The sequence below is a fragment of the Nasonia vitripennis genome, chromosome 4 (assembly GCF_009193385.2).
Source record: "Nasonia vitripennis strain AsymCx chromosome 4, Nvit_psr_1.1, whole genome shotgun sequence".
NCBI classification, from domain to species: Eukaryota; Metazoa; Arthropoda; class Insecta; order Hymenoptera; family Pteromalidae; genus Nasonia; species Nasonia vitripennis.
The window spans coordinates 1145370-1168760 of NC_045760.1; the positions used below are offsets into that span (position 1 = coordinate 1145370).

The 23391-nt window shown below is 49.5% G+C and overlaps 1 protein-coding gene across 2 annotated transcripts; it reads left to right on the forward strand.

Annotated features, from left to right (window-relative positions):
- Positions 1-494: 494 nt before the first annotated feature.
- On the forward strand, positions 495-23370 carry LOC100679048 (putative epidermal cell surface receptor). 2 transcript variants are annotated; one of them, XM_031928491.1, is made up of 13 exons: positions 495-991; positions 16173-16592; positions 16678-16974; positions 17057-17249; positions 17339-17553; positions 17629-17981; positions 18053-18320; positions 19145-20539; positions 20770-20977; positions 21083-21575; positions 21641-22004; positions 22090-22280; positions 22447-23122. In XM_031928491.1, exons 1-13 carry the CDS (start codon positions 898-900, stop codon positions 22546-22548), a joined length of 4593 nt encoding a protein of 1530 aa, XP_031784351.1. In that variant the 5' UTR covers positions 495-897; the 3' UTR covers positions 22549-23122. The 2 variants fall into 2 exon arrangements, with proteins under 2 accessions (XP_031784351.1, XP_031784352.1); XM_031928492.2 differs by having other exon boundaries at positions 496-991; positions 22090-22305; positions 22447-23370.
- The last annotated feature ends 21 nt before the right edge of the window (positions 23371-23391 follow it).

Genomic DNA, 23391 nt, shown 5'->3' on the forward strand with positions numbered 1-23391 from the left:
ATCGCGCGCTTCATTCATCGCAGCGCGTCTTTGTGTTCCCTTTACATAACAAGCAGGGGGGGGGAGCTCTGACCCAAAGCGAGGAATCCGCGGGCAAAAAATCCGGCAAAAAATAAGCTACACCGCAGAGAGAGAGAGAGAGAGCGCAAACTCCCATTTTCCAAGACATAACTCCGCCGCTGCAGGTGACCAGCAGCAGCAGCAGCAGCAGCAGCGACTCTCCTCTCTCGACGACTCGACCCGAGGTGGAGAAAATTCTCCGCTGCACGCACACACACACACAGAGAGAGGCGCACAAGTATTATAGGCGCAGAGAAGGAGAGCCGCGCGCTCGGGAGAAGCGAAAGAAGCGGTATAGCACAAGTGGTATGAGAGAAGGACGGCGCTAGCGGTGACCAGGCAACGCGGCGAACAAGTAGGAAGAGAGAGAGAAGGAGAGGACCCAGGTGAGCGGCGGCGGCGGCGGCGGCGGCACAGGTTCGCCAGGCGAGCGCCGCGGGCCCCCCTGGCACTCTCTCTCGAGCGTCGGGGCCGAGCAGTAGTGCAGTATACGTACGGAACGCGAGCCGGTAGCGGCCGCCTCGCGCTTTTACCCGCGCCAAGGAAAGGAGACAGGAGGAAAAAAACGCAGAAGCCGGATTTCGCGCTCGCCTCGACGAGAGACATGACCCGGATCCCCTTTCTCTTTCGCGTGCCGAGGATGTCCCCGCGTTGCCGAGAGTGCCGAGACCGCTTGTGATCCAGATTCCTTCCGATAATTCGTATTTCGCGCCAGAATAAACACTGCCGAAACAGTCCGAGGGTGCGCGACGAGCACTGTGTGCAGTTATATTTTGTGTGATTCGCTCGAAGAGAGGGATAACGCGCAAGTGGAGTGTCCACGGAATATGCGGTAGAATGATGAGGCTCCAGGAAGGATGGCTCCCCATCGGCCTGGCGCTGCTCTGTCTGGTGTGCAGCATCGGCGGACGCGCGCAGGAGATCGGCACCGGTAAGAGATCGCTTACTGCTATTCTCAGATTTTTGCCGATTTTCAAAGTAGAAAGCACGAGACGCGTAGTAATTTATAATTATGACCTGGGCTCGTAAGCCGACTCGTAATAGCTATAATTACGCGCGTTTTCCGTTTTTAAAACTCGCCATACTCGGAGCCGTATCTCGAGCAGCCGATGGGCGGATAGAGGTACATTTCGCATGCACCGCGGCAAAAAGCCTCGCTCCATAACTCGATCGAGTTCTGTGACCTGGAAACGCGATACTTTTCTCCTGGCATTGCCGGCGGTGTGTATTATCAATCATCCGCGTAAAAGAAAATTTCGTCGCTCGGGCATTTAAAGCACCGTAAATCGGTGGAAGAGTGAGTCGCTGAAAAATATTCCGCGCAGCTGCCGGGCGCGATCGATGCAGCGCGATGAGTCTGGAGAAACGCGCAGAGCAAATATGACTTTCCTCGATTAGTACCTGGCACACAGCTGCCGTAATCAAATATTACGGTGCAGCAATTAGGTTTATAGTTGCGCGCTCTGTGACAAAATTAGACGACGTGCTCCCTATTATTTTCCTCTCTCTCTCGTTTTTTCTTTCCGCGGAACCGCGCCGGCCCACAAATTACGTGTTGCGCTGCGCAGCGACATACCCGCGCGAATTTCTCGGAAACTGCGCTCTCGAGACGGAAAATTGGGAAACGCGCTGTCGAGTGGCACTTTTCGAACGACTGCGATGGAAAAATGTATATGGAAGCTGTTACGCGCGCGCAAAGTGTGTATAACTTTAACGATATGCTTCCAAGGAGGCGTAACGGTAAAATTATGTGAGCGTCGTTCTAATTTTCGATCGGCAAAAGTGGTTGCGCAATCGGCTATCTCTTTTTCCAAATTCGCGCGCACTCACTTTCATATTCAATGCGCGTTACGGCTCGTTTGGCCAAGCGATTCCTAAAATTAAACGTAACCGATCGTCGAACAATGCCAGTTGCGAAATCGGATATTCGCGGGCTGGGTCGCAGTGAATAAACCGCGCGATATATACGTTCATACACCTTATTCCGAGGCGCTAAGCCGGTCGAGCTCGCCTACTTTATCCGAAAATGGGTTTTTACCCATTCAAATTCGTTAGTCCCATTTCCATTCCAAACACGTACGCACACACTCGGAACACATCTTCTTCAAAAGCATGCGCTCATCGCGCTCCCATAAATAGAGACGGCTCGAAAACTCCCACGCAGAAAAACGATCGAATCAAAACATCGGCCTACGTGCGGATTACCATTGTGCTGCCGCGGCTGTGAGAAATCATAAAATCGCCCCCGAGTTTCATCCGAGCCCCGCGTATTCTGCCGCCGCGATTTCGCGCAGAATATCGACTTCGGCGAAAGAAACGGCGACCTTGAAGAATCGGCGGAATCGAAAATGACTTTTTTCCGCTCGGCAACGCAACGCACACCTGTGTGTATATCCTCGGCGACAAAAAATCATCTACACGGAAAGAAAACCAACAACGAAGAAGAAGAAGGAGAGACGGAGGAGGAAGAAGCGTCGCTCCAAAAAAATCGACTTCTCTCAGCCTCGTTCTCCAGAGCCGAGAATGGCCCTAGGAATTTCGGCGGTGCGCCGCCGCCGCGCGTATACCGGTTTCTCTCTCTCTCTCTCTCTTTCTCTCGGCAACATAACGGCGCCGCGTATCGAATGGCGGAGGAGTGCGTGTGCGCGTCTCGAAGAAAACGAGTTCGTAAACGTTACGCGCTCGTCGTTTGTGTGTGTGTCTCTATGCGATTCGGGATTTTCGACGAGCGACACACATTCGTTATTTGCATAACTCTGCGCCGCCGCGAAAGACAATAGAATTCGAGGTTCCTTTTCGACAACCAACTCGAATAATGCGTGTAATTAGTCGCGCTGCGATTGCAGCCGCGCGAGAGGTGTAACGAGGGTAAACAACGTTTGGAAAGACATTACGTTTGATCGTATTAATTTCTGCAGAAAAATAATAAGCGTGAGAAAACCCGAATGACACTCCGTTACACACAATCCAATCAATTTCTCCGCCAGATTTTATCGTCGCGCACATACGCTCGGTTCTCACAAACCGATTTATTAAAATCCCATCGTCCATTACGTGCACCGAAGGTACATACACTATACTGTACACGAGGCGCACAATATAAAGAAGCTTCGCATCTCTGCAAAACGATAACGCCGAGACCACATCCCATAGGTACAACACTGCCTATACACAACGCGGGAGAGAGAGAGAGAGAGAGAGCCTATTGCCTCAACTGTCCATCGGCGTTTCTTTCTCTTCCTCTCTTTCTCCGCTGGAAAAATTCGCATGCCGGAGAACGGAGCGAGCGCGCGCGCCGGAGAGCGAGAGAGAGAGAGAGAGAGAGAGAGAGAGAGAGAAAGGTTAAAGACTCCTCGCGAAGGAAAAGAGCGCCGGGACCGATCCTCTACTGTGTGTATACAGTATACACACGGCTCTCCCTCAGCTACAGCTCGCGCGCGCGCGGGAAACCACGCGAGGTTTTTGCTCTGCGATGCATATCTCGCTCCTACTGCTGCTGCTGCTGCGCCGAGGCTTTTCTTTTTCGATTACACGTTACGCCGTACGGTTACTCTTATTCTTCTCCTCTCTGCTTACTTATATAATGTGCGTCGACGAGTTGATGCAGGTGTTTTTCCAACTGCGTAGCTTTGCTTTTCGGCGCGCGCGAGTTGCGTGCGTAATGATAACAAGTTGTAGCGCGACAACGCTTTTTAATTGGCTCTTCCGAAAGTGTTGTAATTTCACGAAGAGCCGAGAGAAAGAGCGTTATGGTATGAGGATTGGATAAAACGCCGCGGCTGTTACCTCAGAGTTCTTATCTTCTAATGGCCACGCCGGCGCTTTCAATGACAATGGAAAATTAAAGTTCATTACCTCGCTCGCGCGCGCCGCGCGGGGGGGGGGGGGCATTTCAGCGAGAGTTTTCTAAATTAAAGCGGTAAACGCTTAACGAGAGAGCCCCCGCACATCATCTGCACTGTGGTTTCTTTTCGCGTTGTTTCGTCTCGTTAAGTCAAATCTGACTTATTATTAATTCTGTTCGCCGAGAGTCGCGCCGATATAACGATCAAGATAGCTGAATTAGTTTATTGCGGCTCCGGGCATCGCGAGGAAATTAGCGTAAACTTTTTTTCGCACTAGAAAATCTTTCCGGGAACCGATCCGTACAAATTCGAATATTCAAACGCGCGTAGAAAGCCGAATGCGTTAAGCGCGTGAACTTGAACCTTCGCGAAAATTGTAAAAAAGTGCAAAACGCAGCCTTGCGTTTGCGGTGTAGGAAAACCGAGAGCTAATAGCATAATTTCTCGTCAACCTAAATCCGCGCGTCGCGTTTCCAAATTGAGGTAATTTCCAGAAGAATAATGCAAAGTGTGTGGCAAGCTTGCAAAAGACCAGGCTCGTAATGTAAATTTTTCTTCGCGCGCGAGGGAAAACAAAAGGCGCGCTTCACCGCATACGCTTTTCTCGCAACGCAAATTAATTATCACTCGTGTGTGTACAGCGCGAGGAAAAGCTGGCTCTCTTCGAGTAACCTGGAAGAGACTCGATCGTTTCTGTAGCGTCGAGGGGAGGCGCGATCCGCGTGATTCACGCTTGTAATAGCAGCCGGCAACACGTATATCCATGACTACCGCTCACTTATACTTATACACAGAGAGAGAGAGAACCTGCGGCTTGACGAAAGTTTCGTCAATAACGGATCGTCCCGAACTTGCGCGAGTGTATGACTAAGGACTACACCAGGCCGTGACGACACCGTTCGCTGTACGTATACCGATGTGTGTTCCACATACCGATCGCTCGGCGTGAATTTCCATCGGTCGTGATGCGCGCACACGTCTCTTTCGCGCGATAAATTCGCGGCGTGTAGCGTTGCGATGATAAGATTGACAGGTTGCGCGGAGCGTTTCGCGAAGCCGTCACGTAACAGGTGGAAAATGAGAGGCGCGAAAGGACGTGAGCTTGGAAAATTCGAGGCTCCGGTGCGCTGCACGTGTGTCTCTGTTTTTTTCGTCCCCGCGAGTCTGATTTACCGGCGTGAGATTCTGAGCGCTAATGAGCGAATGCGCGTATAATGGAACGCTGATTGGGGGTCTTAGAAACTTTGATCGATCGCGGCTGAAAAACGATTTACGAATGCCCCGAAAAACTCCACTGCTCGGTCGTCCGCGTCAGTAAATCCTCTTTCTATGTAAATGAAGTTTTCTCTCTGGCCTCACTCGTCGGATGTAAACATGCTGGACGAAAAAGAGCGCGGATTCACTAGAGGCTCGTTTTCCTCGGAGTCGTAATGGGCAAAATCATTAACGAGACAATGCGCGCCGCGCATCCGCTATAGGAATCACCGTAAGCGCGCACGGCTAAGTATATTATATAGCCGAGAGCGACTATTAGTGTAGGGGAGCTTCTCCAAACTAATTACGCTCGTTAATAATGACTTTTTATCATCGGCGGACGGCCTGTTATTATACGAGTGCGTGCATCAGTGCAGTGTAACTATAGCCCGCATGAGGTATATACCCGAAATCTTACTCTGAAACACGGCCGCGTTGCATAAGCAAACAACTGTTACTCGGAAAGCCGAGTCAGAATCCAATTACACGGCAGTCCCGATGCCAGTGCAGATAGAGCCGCGCGGAGAAATGAAGGGAGGATAGGCTAGGATTCTTCGTTAACCTGAAACTTCTCCGCATATCGGGCTCCATCTCTCGGATAGTTTCCTTCCGCGATCATGGGTGACTTTTTTTCGCACGTACTTATAACCCCCGTCGCCGTGTATTGTGCGCGCAGAGACGCCTGAAATCGTACCGCTCCAGGTACACAAGCGAGAGCTGACTGCTTGATTTTTTCCCTCGCGTTTCACACGCGTATCCGCAAGGCCGGGGAGTACCGTTATGCATAGGACATCATCGCGTAATTGTCAGGCAGATTTTTTCTTCGCCGCTTCGGAAGCGCACGACACGGGAGTCACGGAAGCGTGGAGTTCGTTAATGAACTTTTGAGCGGCAGCACCGCGATAAAACTAACCGAATAAACGGCGAAATCTTCGATACGATTATTAGTTACTCCCGAGGGTAAGTTTCGTCACGCTCCCCGGAACACGAACTTTCATAAATAAGTTCATAAAACCGAGCGAGAGCGCAGCGCGGCAAGAAGTAGCGTAAAAATGAAAACGGCAAATTACAGCCGCGAGGCGTGAGAATCGAGCGTTAATTTTATACAGCTATAGCCTATCGCGATTTACGGATCGGGCAAAAAATGAAACTTATTCATCCAAGCTAATAATATCTCAATTCCAGGCAGGCGGCCCGCCGCGACGAGAGAAAAAAAGCGCCTCGCGACTTTTCCACGCATTATAATTCCTCGCTATGCACTCTCGCCTTATTAGGAAAGCCTGCACTATACGATTCCACACGGTCTCAAGGCGCGCAATTAACGCCGCCGCAGACTCTACGGGAGAGTCTGCCACGTGCAATTAACCGTGCCGAAACGCGTCATCGGCGCGAAATTCCGGATGAGAGTGTCTGTAGGACTACTTTCTTCCCCCGCTGATGCGATTGCGCAAAGCTCTCTCGATCATATGCGCGCGCGCGTGTGCCAGATCTACATTTCGCAACGGAATTTTTATCATCGGCGATCGTCCTTGCGACGAGAAAGGTGAATTATCCCCTAGATCCTTTTTTGCTCGCCTCTATACGCGCTGACCTTACGCTAGAAAAGTCTTTCTCATTCCTCGCGAGCTTAGCGTTTGCGCAAGCCTATGCGTCTATAGAAATATTCTTGTTTTTGGCTCGTTACAGCACTAGCTGTAAATTTTTTCGAGTAATTCGTAAAGGAGAGCCAAGTCCTTTTGAAAAAACTTTCGAGCACGTCCGCGCAATCCGTCACTCGTTAAACGGATCCCCGAACTGCGGCTTAATAACACACGCGCGCTCCGAAAGCTCTCTAGGTATAGCAGACGAGAGAGAAAAAAGGAAAAGTATAAAAGGCTAATTTAATAGCAGTTTCGCCGGCGCGATTTCGTCGTCGTAAAAATGCGCGCGACGGCAATTACTTTTTACGCTCGGGAGAGGCATAAATATTCTCCCATTCTCGCCGCACAGCATCCGCGTAAGACACTCTCCAGACGCGCGGCGCGATGCTTGCTTCTCACTGGAGACTGTTCCTCTTGCGACGAAATGGCCGTAGGATCAAGTTGTTAGGACCGGCGTGTGTCTATGTATCGCAAGGCCAGTCAAGCATCCGAGCAACCGCAGAGAGTCGCTGCAACGCCTGATGTACGACGATAATTCCGTGCGCAGGCAATTATAGCTCGCAGAGTCGAAATCAAAAGGACTTTTCTTTTCCGCGCTGCTTCATTATGCGCGAGAAACGCGAAACTCGGAAGTGGCTTTCGAATGGGATGGCTATTGCTTCGATGCAGTATAGTTTCATTGTGCATCGAGTCGATAAGGGCGATGGTCTCGTTAATCCGAGCAGTCGATCTCGAAGTTTTCACCTCGGTGTCTTCACGCGTCACAGACACACACGTCAGGCTCTCTCTTTCTCTCTCACATGGTCTCGTTGACACCGAAGCGGCGGGCAATTAGTTCACTCGCGACTCTTGCGAAAGTTTTCTCTCTCGGCGTGGGTGGTGGTGATTTACGTCGGTGTTCTTCGAGAGATCGACTCGCGTTACCGACTCTGGAATCTAGCTGTACGTATATATTGTGCTGTATACACGCGAAGCTTTTTGCAGTTGTTATATACGGCGAGAAAGATCGACGGCCGCTTGTCGATTTTAACGATCTCTCTCTCTCTCTCGGCTCTGCTTATTCAAGTGGATCGCGCTGCTGCCGCGAGTACAATAGGTCTTTCGACACTTGCGCTCGCAGCCGCTCTGCTTCTTTTCTTTTTCTTTACAAAAATACTTCCTATACTTAATTAAGATGATATTCCTTTTAATTAGCGCCGCGGCTCGCTTGGTTTTCGGCTCGAGATATGACCGTGATTTACGGCGATTTTCCTTCGGCCTAATTATCTCTACGTCCTTTTTATTGCTCGCTCGAGTTATTATAACGACGTATACACGAGGCCCTATATAACTATAACGAGCGGATTGGAAAATTTCGTGCTCGCCAGATCGCGTTTCAGCGTGTCACGCGGGAAAAACAAGCTTCTATCAACCAAAAAATCAAGTTCGGCGCGACGCGTCTAAAATCGACCTGCAGGTCGTTCACACCGTGGAAGACGTCACTGCGTCACTGCTGCTGTATACACACGGGGCGTCACGGCAGGTGTACTACGGCCCTGCCGACTAATACTCACGCGAGAGAGACGAGACTGTTGTGTACAGGAGATCGCGTGAGAGGGCAGAGAACCTTTCCGAGTCATTCTCCTGGCAAACTCTCCTCTACCTACACTCAGCTCTTGTGTACCCCATTCCATGAGGCGAACACGCGCGGCTGAATTAGCCCAGCACGCGGCGAGAAGGTATATAGGAAAGGTGTATATAGTACTGCTGCATACAAGCGTGGAAAGTTTATAATGCGCTCATGGGAAATTGTTTTTTTGCAAAAATTGGAGCGGAGCGAGTTTCGACACGATTTTCTGCGTTATAATGATTTACGAAGGAGCCCGCCTGGATGCAGGAGATTTACGGCTCTCTCTAGCTGCATGTGCATAGCATAGACGATATTGTTGGGCTTTTTGGCTCATGAGAGACAATGTACGGTAACCGCTGCTTTGCGCTCGGCCGTTATTCGGTAATTGAGTTTGTTTTACTGGTTACAATGTGAACCGGTTGCGAAACTTCTCCACTGCTAATACACTCCCGAACTTAAAATTAACTCTTCGCTATTGGCTCTTCTCGGTAAACCTCGGAATAACGTTATACTCAGGCATTCGGTATAATTCCGAGCGAAAATTTTGTAAGCCGCATTCTTGTGAAACGAAACAAGCGATCCCTTCGCGTCAATTGTCCGGCATTGCACAACGCGCTTCCATCAAAATAGCCGCCACGCTTCCCCGAAGCGCATAAGATGGAGGCGCGAAAGCGTGGCGGAGATTCCCGATGACGACGAGGCGGAGATTTCGACGCTGGCGCAAGCCGGATCCTCTCTCGCCGCCCCTCGTTATGTATTATACCTGCGTACGTGTATACCGCGAGCGCACGAGATGAGAAACGTTTTGGCGCTATGACTCAACGGTGTCGGTACATAAGTATGCGCGGTTACCAAAATGCTGGCTGTGAAGTGAGTATTTTTAGCTATTTAAGCCGTAACACCGTTACATCGACTGGCTTCGAATTGACTTCTCTCGAGCCAGGCTCTCCGCCCAATTAAGCGAAACTGATGCGATTAATATTGCGAAATCGGCATTTTACCGAGCGCATTCATACGGGCTGCAGCGGCTCCAGTTTCTTTGTTCGTGGCCGCGAGCGCTCACGGCGATTCAAATGAGCCCAGAAGTAGCTTCTCGTATAATACAGCTGGTATATAAAGTTCAGTAATACCCTGACGTCAGCTCGTTCGCGCGGAGGTGTGTACTGTCATTCTGCTCGTGTCGTTTGCGGAGAGTCGTGTTTGTGTATCGGTGATGAGCTCGAAGGTCATTGTTGTGGTAAAAAAATTGCTTCTTCGATCTGACGAGTTGGCCGTTACTCAGCGGGATTTTCAGCTGGCCAGATGCTATCCGAGAGGGATCGTTTGCGGTAAAAAGTATGAAGTGTAAATTGTTGATAAAAAGTTACTGAACAAATAAATCATCGTCTGGCACACGAAGGGGAAAGTCACGTATCAATAAGAGGATCTTCAAATCGGTTAATCGGTAGTTCGCCGATGGCAAAGTAATGCCCGATTCGAGAGAGAGAGAGCATCACAAAGGGAAAAAATATGTATCATTCAAGTCGAACGGAGTGATTGATAGGCGGCCGACAATTGGAGTCGAAACCGAAATTTAATCTCGACTCTATTCATCAATCCGAACTTTCATCTCGTCAGAAAGCCTCCCGATTTTCTCTCCACTTATACACATACGCAGCCATCAGTTCCGAAACAAACAACGCAATCGCACTCGTTACGTGTGACCTACTCTGCCATAGTGTATAGAATTCCTCACTGCACACGGGCTTTTGCGATGATACAGGCCGATGCGCGTGTTCGCCGAGTTCAGGGACTCTCGGGAGGCTTCCGCTCGCGAGGAAACCGAGTGAAGATCCTCAACCGATTTTCGGCCGGACAATGCGCGAAGACGCAATCTTTCGCCTCTTCATTGCGCGTTTACTCGCGTATCAACGATCGGTGTCGTCGGCAGACGATGGAGAATGAAAAACGCGAGTGAATGCCATTGTTCGCGGTGGACGATGTTTTGATGGGTTTCTCTGGTGGCTACGCTTTTTGCGCCGGGTAATAAATAACTCGACGCGTATCTTCGCGTGTCTGGCTTATGTAATTGAAGATCCTTATATATTTCAAGTTTAATAACGCCTCGATTACGTGTTCACGCATTCGAAAGCATCGAAAACATTGTGAGAAGTTGAGTGAGATCGTCAGAGCCCCGTAAAAATGCCAAACTACATTGATCGGTACCGGTGAGAATCATTAGGATTTCGCATAGCGAGCACCGACTGATTGGAACAAGCAGCAAGACAAACAGCGAATGGTTATCGAACAATACAACTTCTTGTGTTATTCGATACAGTAAATCGGGCCGCGATCGCAATTTCTTTTGTATGTTAAACACAGCGTTCTCGGCAGCGATGGAAAGCGATAAAAGTCTTACTTATCGATCCTGCGCCGTAAAGTTTTCGCCTAACCGTATATCGAGTTGCCCACGGCAGGTTATTTTATTAAACGGCACTGTATCATTATACGCCGTACTCGCGATCGCTACAAGTCGTGAAGTAAGAATCGGTATCGAGAAATTCCAGTCACGTTAAATTGCAGGTCGCCTGTATAAAAAGAACGATGCGTCGGTGGCTATAGCAAAACAAGACGCACCGCCGCAACACACAACTTTCCAACGGGCATAATTTTCATTTCTCCCCTTTCACGTCGCTCGTACATCGAAATTTGACATTGGCCAACGGGAATTTCGAAATAGAAAACGCGTCGCGCTCTCTATGAGTATATAATAGTGAAAACGATCGCGCGCGCGTGCGAATAACGTGGAATTAAGCGTTCATCGGATTCGCAGCGGCTGCTGATGGAAAATGTCGTCGGCTTTCGATCCGTGTCGCTGCATTGGAGAGTGAAAAATCGGCCTCGTCGCCGGTCGTGTCCTATTATAGCCTCGGGCGAGCGAAGAAATTGCGATTCTTTTCTTCTGTGCGCGCGTTTCACTTTTTCTGCTCGGCGGAGAAGATCTCCGTTGAGAGTCTCGTTTGCGCTCGACGGAAGACATTTTTCATACCCGGCGATCGACGATTTTTGTTGACGAAAATTCAAGAATAACGATCGGACGCTGAAAAACGCTAATTGGCGCTTGGTTATAATGCGCGGAGTGCCGTTACGCTGGCAATTGGCCGTCAATTAGAAATTAATCAAATAAAACGCTGAAGTTTCAACGACGTTGAATTAATTCCAAGCTCCCACTTAACAGCCGCATTAATAATCTCTTATCGTCCTCCATAACGCGCCTCCTCTCTAATGCGCATTCGATACGACGCATATATACCCGTCCCTATTCACTCGCCTCGCGATCGAAGAGGAGAAAAAGGAGATACTCCGCGCGTACGCAATAGGCATGTAATTAACGTCGACGCTTCTTCCATACGATATCGCGCTACGGAGAAAAACTCGCGCGCGTGCATTGTCCGTCGATCTCGTCTCGAGGGAATTAATCGCGCACACGTAGCCGCGCAGTTCTATGCCCTCGGGTCGAGCCGTGCACCGAATATACCGTTTTATCAAAATGAGCTCTAATTATACCGCGGGGTGCTCTCTTCCTCGTTGCAGTGTGCATTTAATAGACGTACCGCAAGCGCAGGCGAGCAGGAATGCGCATGCGCGCACCTGGAACCTGTATAATATAAGAGCGTCGCGCGAGTGGCACTTTATTAAAGGAGTCCCGAGCGCGCAGCTCGACCTTGACATATTAAAGCGCCGAGTTTTGTATTTATACACGTCTTGAGAGTTCGCTCAAATTTTTTCAATCTCTAAGGCAGCTGCATTGAATCTATCGATATACCCGCTGACCATAGCGAGCCGTGCCGCACTTTCACATGTCCATAAAAGCAAGTAAACAAGCCGCCGAAAACAATTCTTTTTCTCCTCGGAATTCCAGCTTCTCTACTACACTGCAGTCGATCGGAGGCGAGGCCGCTCGCGCACTCCTTCCAATCCACGACGTGACACATTCGCCTCGCCCCTCTGTATACTTTCCTCTATACCGATCTCCGAGAAAACGAGGGCGGAAAGTCATGTAGCGGCGCCGCTTTGTGTCGAAGAGAAAGAGAGACGAGGCTCGTTATTATTGTCATCTGTAGCCGCGCTGGCGTCGGATCGGTATGAAAATTAAGGAGCGCGAGCTGCAGGCGCCCACGCGCCAGGTTGCTTTCGAGAGCGCACATATACACACGCGGCGAGAAAGGCACGACACACGCGCAGCGCCAGCGGATAATACCGTTCCGCCGATGTAGGATCACCGTTACCGCGCTTTGGTCATTCATGCTAAATAGCTCTCCTGTACGTCTATATAGTGTGTAGCTTCGGGGATTTGGATTTCGATCGGTATAACGTCATTTCAATTGACGTTAAAAGCCCGCAAATATTGGAAAAACCGGCTATAGGAGCTATCCCCGCGGTGTATACACACGTATAAGCGTGCCAATGCGGGTTTTTCAATTGCGTAAGCTATAAAATGTGCATATAACCGGCGCTTTACGCAATCGACTCGTTAGAAAGCTCGTTCCCCCGTAAAAATTGACGCGAGACTAGCACCTACGGATCAGCGGGGAAAATAAAGAATCGCAGGTAAATCTATTTCATTGTGCTCGCCGCAACAACCTCGTCAGCGACGACAACAACAAGCGGCTCTCGAGAATAAGCCATAGGAATAAATTACGCGTCCATGGGCCATTACAAACGATTTCGGATCGTTGCACTGCAGCACTGCCTATGTACACGGCGCCCGAGGCTAGTAAAAAGTCGCGATTTTTACGATCGCGCCAGGCACACATACACATATAAGCATCGAGCCTTTCACGCCGGGCAATTACGCGTGTAGTTTGACGCCGGGATGGAACGCGATATTTCCTGCAACCTGTCCATCACTCGGCGTGTGTTCGCATAAATACTGCACGCGGAAACGGGTTGAAAAGTCGTTTCTATGTCGCGCTGCAGGACTCGTTTCAGCGATTTTTTCCAGCTCTCCTCCTCCTCTTCGGCTTTTCCTCTCGGAAGCAATCGGACACGCTCGATCGAGCTGCGCCGCTGTGCTGTATAGGAAACGCGCGACGGAAAACAAGCGGAGCTGAGTAAATAAAATGTTTATTGCGGCTCTCGCAATTTTTCTCTGCTTCTTCCACTTCGCCGGAGTTAATTAGATCGAGGGGAAAATTGCCGGCGTGCGCTGTGTGATTTTGTTTTCCTCGCGAGATCGGTCCGTCGTCGCGTCTTGGATCGTCCTTTGTTTGTTGCTCCGGTCGATCAGGGTGATAGGCTTGTATTTACGGAGTGACGGAAATGAAATCTACGAGGTCCGGTAATCGAAAAAAAGGTACAGCGATTACCGGTTGGGGAAAAAGTCGGATACGACCTCTTCGGCCGACTGCGATGGAAAATATAATCGCCTACATTTTTCAATCGGACATAAACATGTTGTGTGCCGCGTTATCTGGCTAACGAAGTGGTTGCTTGTGTAAATCGCGGTAAACAGCGATGATAAGCCTGATACACGGCCATTTCGTAAACGCCTCGGTAATACACAAATAGACTCGTTCCATTTTCGTATATATCAGCCAAACGAATCCCATTTGTAATTATGTGCAAGATGCTCAATAAAATTGATAAATCATCGCACCTGCGCACTAACCTGCTCCAGAAAAAAAAAAGAACACACGAACGCGGAAGCGTCCGAAATTCCTGATGCAGCTTTCTAATAATTATATCACCCTAAACACGAAGCCACCGACCCCGATGAGCCTTGCGCAACACGCGGCTCCTCATAAATTCGATCGACTATACCACACGCTCATCGACACGGCAACAGCTATATGTATAGATAATCCCGTTCTCTCCTCGTGCTCCGCAACTATGTATGCAGCGGCGCGTGCATTTCTCGTTTTGCGCAAGGGGTGGCCCATCTCGTTTCCTATATACACCACTTTCTATATGCCTCCGCGTCATTATCATATCGAGAAGCGATCTCCCGGCTCTCTGCCATGCAGCGCTGCCCACGAAGAATTTATCTCTGCAGCCGTGTGTTCTTTTCGCTGCGCCGCGGCCCGTGAAATAAAAACAGGCTCGTCGATGGGAAAAGGCACGGCGTCGTGTGATATTCCTGCGCTCCTCTCACTCTATTTCGTATTCCGCATCTCTTGGCGATGCTTCCGCGAAATTTTACGGCTATTGCGGTCTCTAACGCCCGGCGATGAATGAATAATCCGTAATTGCCTAATTCCTAATTAGGGATATCAATAAACCTGGGAGGCAGCTCGGTAATTTTTCTTTTTCGAGTCGCATTCAAATTTATTTCATTACGCTCGGCCTTTCTCACGGCCAGGTTTACACGTACCGGCGAGCCATATAGAGGTTGAAGAATCTAATAAATGCTTATGAACACAGCGCATTGGATTCGGCGCGGATTTGTTGTGCAGTGTATGCTTTCTCAAAAATTCCCAGCCCGAACAATGCCGAAACCGCCTGAAGAAAGAGAGATGAAAGTACGAGATACTAATCGCGCTTAATTGTGCCGCTCGCGATTGAATTGATATTTTTACCGAGTCTTAATTAATTACTCACACACAGCAGCGAGAAAGCATACCTACCCACGCGCGAGACAATGCTGGGCAAAATTTTAACGCGGAAGCGCGACGCGTCCGATATATTAAATCTTATGCGCGCGCGCGCGCGCGATTCGAATTTTAATTCCTTTCCCGGCGATCTCGCGGCATATGTGTGTCAAGGATGTGGCACGGTTTGCGTTTTATCTTCTTGGATTTCACACGGACGCAGTTTAGAGTCTCGGGTTCCGTAGCGGCTTAACGGGCATTAGGATGTACACTGCACGTGTGCATCGCGTTATATGCAACGAAAGCACACACACACACACACACATCACCTGTCGTTTTCCTCTAAACGCGCGACGCGAAATTTATCCAGGTCGACGATCTTAATTTTGCAGCTGCTCTGCAATTACGATTTAGGGTAGGTTATAACGATACGAGACAAGCGCGATTATAAAATTAAGACATCAGTTGAGTCTTAAAATGCAGCCCCGCTTTCGAAAAACACATTTATCATCTCGACCTTCGAGAGTGGACTTCCTCCCTCGATTACGGCGCAGCCGAGTATTTAAATTTCAAGGCGAGCGATTCGATAACCGCCGACTTACTCGTTGGGTTTCCGTGTCACGCGCGTTTCCTCAAAAGCGACAATCCGTGTAGGGTACGTTCACGCATATATCCTTTATATCCTGCGCTCGCGCGCGAATCGGGTATAAGATAACGATGGTAACATACGTGTTCTCCAGCGAGCGGGAGAGAACAAGTTCTTTTTAAAAGGCCTCTCGCCGTTTCCGGCCTCGCTCGCGCGCATTCCTACAAATGACCGACCGGTTCGAGAACCAATATAGCGTACGCGCGCAAGGGGTCATTACAAGAGTTCAGGATATTGCCAATCTCTGCGCGTATAGTCCAGTGCGGCTGTAAAAGAGCGGAGCGGAAGAATATTAGTCGCTCTGAAGAAGCGATACGAGGCGTCTCGGCGTTCTACTTATTCGAAAAATGCAAGATCGAGAAGGAGTTTAAATATCGCTGACATACTTTTAAAATCGACGAAATCCCAAAGCGAAGTACAAGCCCGCTCGCAATCTACATCTCTCTAAGCTACGAGCGAGCGAGAGAGATGCACTCTTATCCCCTCGGGCTTATACGAGAAGTGAATCTCGCTTGTCCTCCTTATAACCGGCCCGTTTCATGCTTACAGAGGCGACTACTGCTGCTGCTACCACTACAACTGCCGCCGCCGCTACGACTGAGGATATACCGGGCGTGAAACCGTTGGACGCCGATGGCGTTATTCCGAAGAAGCCCGTCGCCGAAAAGCCCGAGGCCGATACCAAGAAGAAGACCATCACCGATTTCGCCAAGCCCAAGAAGCCCATCGCCAAGGACGTCGAGCTGACGCCGGCCTTTCCGGGACTGCTGCTTCACGGCGAACCGATCGTCGAGATCGGTAGCAGCACGAAGAAGCCGGAGGATGGCGAGACCACGACGACGGAAACCATCGCCTCGAGAGCCAGGACGTTGAACGTATCGGCTGCTGCCGAGCTCGCCAACATCCTGCACTCCAACACTACCGATCTCAGCGACGTCAGCATGGACGACGAGGATAAGGAGGTCGAAGGTGGGATGAGTTTTTCATTTGAGATATCGCAGCGCTCGGATGTAGGGCGCGCTGGAATTCTAAATGAAATAAATCGGTTGCACAGGTGGCGAGTACATCGCGTCGCACAACGGCACGGCGGCCAACGTCAGGATGGTGAATCCTCTGCCGACGGTCAGCCCGATGTGCGTCGACGGCAACAAGACTTACGCCGTCGGGGAGAAGATCGTCAGAGGATGCGAAGAGCAGTGCACCTGCGCCGAGGGTGGAAAGATCAGGGAATGCGAGCCCGTCTGTCAGTCGCCGTTCTTCAGGTCCGACAAGAAAATCAGCGACCCCTACTGCTTCGCCAGGAACCTGCCGGAGAATCCCTGCTGCGCGATCGAAGTCTGCTCCGATTCGGGTGAGTGTGCTTTAACTATTATTTTTTAATTGAAATTGCGATTCTGCTCGAGACGATATTCATTGGAACGACGATTTTATAGCTCCCGAGCCCGAGGAGACGTGCGTCTTTGGAAATACCACAGTGGCTCGCGGACAGAAAGTCGAAGACGGCTGCACAAAGACGTGCATTTGCGAAGCAGGAGGTCACTTGAAATGCCAGCCGAGATGTCCGCCGAACGACACTGCGTCTGGCATAAACCAACACGACCGTTGCGTCGTGCTTCAGGATCCGAGGTAGTAATTTCGAACCCTCGTCGAATTCCAAGAATCCTTTTGTTTCCGAACGTTCTCGGATATTTAATTATTTGATTCTCTTATTTCAGCGATTCCTGCTGCACGATCACTCTGTGCGACGTCACCCTGGGCGATCACGAAATCAAAGCCGAAACTCCGACGGATCTAGCCGTCAACTTGACGGACGTGAAGGTCCTCAACTCGACGGCCATCAAACTGAAGCTGTCGTCCAAGACGCCCGACGAGGTGACGGTGGAAATATCGGAAAACAATCACGTGTGGAGCCAAGTGAAGCCTACCAAAGGTAATATAATAGGACAACCAATAAAAGATAGAAACGTTTCGATTTCAATTGACTCACGAAAGCAAACTTCCACAGACGGAATAATCTCGAATCTGCAACCGGCGCACAGCTACTTCGTCCGAGTGGTCGACGGTTCTCGAATCGGACCCGCGATTCACGTCTCGCTGCTCGCCGAAGTGACAAAGACCAGTGTGACGGAGAAGAGCGAAAAGGGCAGTTGCAGTCACCGAGGCAAAACCTACAAGATCGGCGCCGAGTGGTACGACGAGTGCATAGCCTACTGTCTGTGCAACGAGACCGCGCAGACGGAATGCGTTACCATCGAGTGCCCCACGGACTTTGGTCTCGACGTCCTCGACCCTCACTGCCTGGATTGGGAGACTGTGCCTCCGAACCACGTCCCCAAGGCCCCCAATTGCTGTCCACACGTGCGTTTGTTAAAACTTAAAATACTCAGTTATCGAAAACAATTAGACAATACGTTCTTATCAATGTTCAGGAGGTGCGATGCAGAAATAATGGCTCGTGCGCTTACGAGGGCAAAACGTACGACAACTGGTCCAGATTGCCGAGCAACGTTACCGGTTGCGAGAAGGAGTGTTTCTGTGAATTCGGTAACGTTACCTGCAGCGCGGCCTGTCCTCCCGTTACGCCTCAGCCGCCTCCTACTTTGAATTGCAAAGGTCAAGCAGCGATGCTCACACATTTGCCCGGCGACGATTGCTGTATGCACTGGGTCTGCGCGCAGACTGAAAACAACGTACCAGGTATCGACGACTTTTCATTCTATTCCGTTCTTTTATTATCTCGCGCGATTTCATCGAGCGCGAACCAGTGAAAGTTTGAAAATGTGCGAATTTGACATGGTGTTGGATGGAGGAGAGAATACGAGTGTTGAGAAGCGGCTTACTTTGTAAATACAGGATTGTTGTAAATAGAAACTATAAGGCGGGGATGCGTATATTATGAACTGGAACAAATCGCTATTGTCGTTACTAACAAACAGGAGTTCGTGGTGTCCTCTGCCCTTTTTATCTAAAATATTATTGATTTTGGTAAATTCATGGTTGTACGTGCCGATTGTGCGATCCCTTGGCGAGCTATGTGCTAGATGCTGGTTTATGGTACCCTATATCGTTCCGATCGCTGCTTGTCTAACTGTTTTGGAGTGCAGACCTGACTGAACCTTTGTATGATACTTTCTTCGATGATTAAATTCGATGACAACTGTGTAGGGGACTGTGACGAGTTTAGAAAAGTGTACAAAATATCTCGATCTTAGAAGAGTGTAAAAATTGTAGAAGAGGTTTATTGGGATTGTAAATACGTACGGTGCATGCTTACTATACTGCTACGTATTTTTCAAAGCTTGATTATCGAAAGCATTGGCTTTGACGACTATTTATCGTCTGCATGGTGGAGCTTGTTCAGAAAAAGTTGAGAACGATTCATGAAAAAATTGTAAAACCATTGTAAATACTGCAGCATGCATGGACTCTGGACTGGCTTTTGGGTATGAGAATTGGTACCCGCGCCGACAAACCACGTAATTGGCACACGACCAAAACACGACATAACTCTCTCGTTACAGGAAAGAACGCGACGAACTACGTATACCCTGGCCCCATAGCCCTAGACACAACAGTCAAGAAACCAAAAGATAAGCCGGAATCCAGCAAACCCAGCCAGGAGTCACCCTTAGGCCCGTCCTTCCCCTGGCCAATGGCGCCGCCCACTGCCACTCATCCGCCTCAGCCCGCCATGCCCCCCAATTCCGACGTCGTTCACTATCCCATGGATCCTGGTCACCCCACCATTCCCTACATGGGCCCCTACAATCCCGACTTCAAGCCCACGCAGCCCAGTGTCGAGGAACTGTTCCACTTACCGAGTCACGCCGAAAAGGCGCCTCCTGTCAAGGAGAAGTCCAAGTCCAAATCCGACTCCAAGAAGCCGGTGGACGCGTTCAAGTCCCACAAAGACGGCATCGATCAGTTCCCCGGTCCTCTGGCGCCGGATCGTTTCCCGGAAAAGACATATCCATCAGAGAAGCCGACTCTGCCGCCTCCGTCCAGACCTCTGAATCCCAACGTGGCGGTTCCTCTGAATCCCAACAAACTTCCGGGCCTGAGCAAGGGATCACCGGATCACGTGGAACAGCCTCAGTTTATCCCACTGAACGTCCACGACCACGATTTCGCCCCTAGCAACGGCGAGAACCTTCCCCCCTCACACTTCGACACACTTCTCGAGAATCCAGCTGCCGGTCCTCCTTACGCCGGTCCCATTGGCTCTCGTCCCGAGTCCCCCAACGACCCCAACAACGTCGTTCCCTTGGCGCCGAAGAAGAAGGTGCCCGGCTCTGACATCTACCCCAGCGAGAAGGGCAAGCCGTCCTCGATTCTGCCGCCCAAGCGACCGGACATTCCCCCGAGGAACCCGGAGAACATCCCCGACGAGCTGTACCACCTGATCAACCTCCAGCACCCCGGTCTGATCCAGCTGAATCACGGCCCTCCCAACGCTCACCCCGGCCTCTACGACATCCACCAGGAGATCGCGGGCGGTCCCGCCGACAAGGCCCCGGCACCAGCGCCGTCGCCGCCCAACTACTTCGGGCCAGTGAAGAACAAGCCGGGCAAGCCGCAGATCTTCACGCAGAAGGACGAGAACGGCCAGACGACGTACCACGTGCACGCGGCCGAGGTGCCCAACTCGCCCCAACAGCTCGAGGAGCTGCTGGCTCACATAGCGCAGCACGACCCCAACAATAACCCCTACCAGCAGCACTACCCCGTAGCTGGCCAGCAACCGGCCAATGTGCCCGCGCCCCAGCCTGGTCTGCCGCCGCGGCAGCAGCATCCGCTGGACGTTGATCCGCTGCAGCAGCAGCAGCAGCAGCAGCAGGTCCAGGCTGCTGGTGTGCCGGTGCACTTGGGCCCGCACGGCTTCGTCGCACAAGCACCGCCCGCTCCTGGTCAGTCAGGTTCGTTTCTCTCCGATCTTCTGCCGATAAACACGCGCGACGAGTTTTGCGTCTTCTTGTATCGGTATCGTTGACGATGTACTAGTTGCGATAGGCTTTCGTTCCATCGTAAATATTTAGACAGGGGGTGGCGTGAATCTGTAATGTGTATCGAGCGTCGAGTTTACACATAGGTTTAGTGCGTCATCGAGAGATCGATTTATCGCTAACCCTATGATTACCGATCACAGGTTTCGAGCACGGCCTACCACCGATCGGACAATTCCCAGGAATTCTGGGTCCAGGCGGCTCGAACTTGCCGAGTCAACAGGCGTACGAGATATCCGTCGAGGATTTGCGAGCAATCAGCGGAAACACCGTGCGCTTGATGTTCACCGTGCCATCAGTTCTGGTTGGACTTCACGGTCGAGTCGAAGTTCGCTACACCAGTGACAAATCGTGAGTTTCTCTCCTATTAACGTGAAATCGAAATTCCCATCCTACCTACTCCGCGGAGTGAAAATTCTAAACAAACAGCTCGGCTAATCGCGAATTTTCCCTTAGAAACATGGACCCGTCAACCTGGAAATCGCAGACTTTCGCGCCTCCGGGCGACCTCATCGACACGGAAGACTTGGAGTTCGACCTGAGCGGTCTGAAGCCTTCGACGGTCTACAGACTGATGATAGTGGTGAAACTTCGCGATCTGTCCAACACGCACACCAGCAAAATCTACCAAGTCCGCACCCTCGACAAGGCGCCGATCTCGCTGCCCACGGACATCAGTATCGACCCCGAGCTCAAGGTCATCGCCGTCAATTCCACCTTCGCCGAGTTCGAGTGGAAGAAGTTCACCAATCAAGAGCTGCAGTTCATCGATGGCATTTATCTCATGTACAAGGCTGAAGACGAAAAGACTTACTCCATTACTCCACTTCTGCACAGAAGTGTCAATTACTACGTGCTCGACCACCTCAGACCCTTGACGTCTTACGAGGTTCATCTCAGCACCAAGGACATCATCGGGCAGGCTAACGTGCTGGTCGATAGCAAAACGGTGAGTAGACGTGTGAAATTAAAACGGTCGGATAGGGTGAACTAAAACTTTCGTCATTCTTACAGGTGAATTTCACAACGACAGCCGAAGCCGATCCCTACTCGTTTGAGGTGAAGGTCGAGATCAAGACGATCAAGTCGACGGAAGTCGAGGTGTCCTGGAACGGTGTGCCACAACCGCAGGAGAAGTACGTCAACATCTTCCGGGCAGTGTACCAGAGCGACACCGGCAAAGAGGACACCAGCACTTTCAAAATTGCCAAGAAGGACTCGCCGGCTAAGACGATAATCGGCGATCTGAAACCGGGCACTCGGTACCGACTCTGGATAGAGGTCTACCTGACCAACGGCAAGATCAAGAAGAGCAACGTTCAGGACTTTGTTACCAAGCCCGGAGTTCTGCTGCCACCTGGTGCTTCTCAACAGCAAGGTAAATTTGATCTCTGAAAAAAAGTAGACTTTGTACCAACGGATTGGATTGAATGATACTAATCGTTTTGATGGTATATTTTCAGGAAAACTTGCGTCGATACCCCTTCACGAAGGTGACTACTATGGACCCTTGGTTATAGTTGCTATAGTAGCATCATTGGCCATATTGTCGACTCTGATTCTCCTGATGATGCTCATGAAAAGGAGAACGAGCAGCAAGGCTGACATATCGCCCCGAAAAACCACGTCAGCCTACGACAATCCCTCCTACAAGGTAGAATTACAACAAGAGACTATGGGTAATTCACGCTTTTGTTTTCCTCTTCAGACTACACTGTTTTGTAATTTTGACATACCCTACCGTTCCTCTCCCTCAATGTGAATCTGAGCTATTCGAATATCGAAAAACTAACGATGAACTTTGTTTCGTTGTTTTACAGACCTGTGAAGAAACAGTTCCTAATGGTCGCAATAAAATTACTTCCGAGCACGAAATGGCCACGATGAACGGTAACAACAGCAACGGAAAGGAAACCGCTTAAGATTGTATAACTTATATAGATTATAAATATTTATTTATGGTAGAGTAAGGATACAGCTAATGGCAAGTAGCTAAAATGCCCTTATCTTAAGAATCCGTCCAATTCAGAGAATAAGTTTTCCACGTTTCGCCCGAGTGAACTGGAGAAAGCCTAGTTTACGTTTAGTTTTAGTAAGTTACTTTAAGCGTGAAATTTTTAATTCATCAAAATTTTACCCTACCCCTGTGTTAAAAATCAATGAGAAAAAATCGTTAAATACTCAAGTCGTGCGTGAAATATCCGTCATACTATACTATATTGTAGAACGCATTATTTATACCCTTATTATCGGCAGCTTTTATTGTTTGTTGGTTCCCGCACGAAGGAGAGTTCTTGAAACGTTGTAAGAAAGTTATTGTACATAGAATTTGATATATAGAGAGAATATATATATACATATATACATAACTATGCGTAGACTATACAAAGATTTATATTATTTTGTACTTATACGTAAGTTATTCGTGAAAATTATTTCCATTTGTCTCTAAGTTATGTTACGTTATGAATATTCATCTTCAAAAATGAAAAAAATTATAAGTCAATAAATTTAGATTTTAAGTTTTGTTCATTTGAATATTATGAACAATTGTTGCGTGTACTTAATAATGATTTATTCGTAGGTATAAACTTTAAAGATGATTATTGTCTAAGTGCAATATGGATATGTGCTTATAATATAATTTAAACCTTATTTTTAAGAACCTGGGTTGCGCAATACCAGTAATAATTTTTGTACAGAAAGCATGTGTATTATCAATAAAATATTATAATATAATTAAACACCCCGTTTTTCCATATACT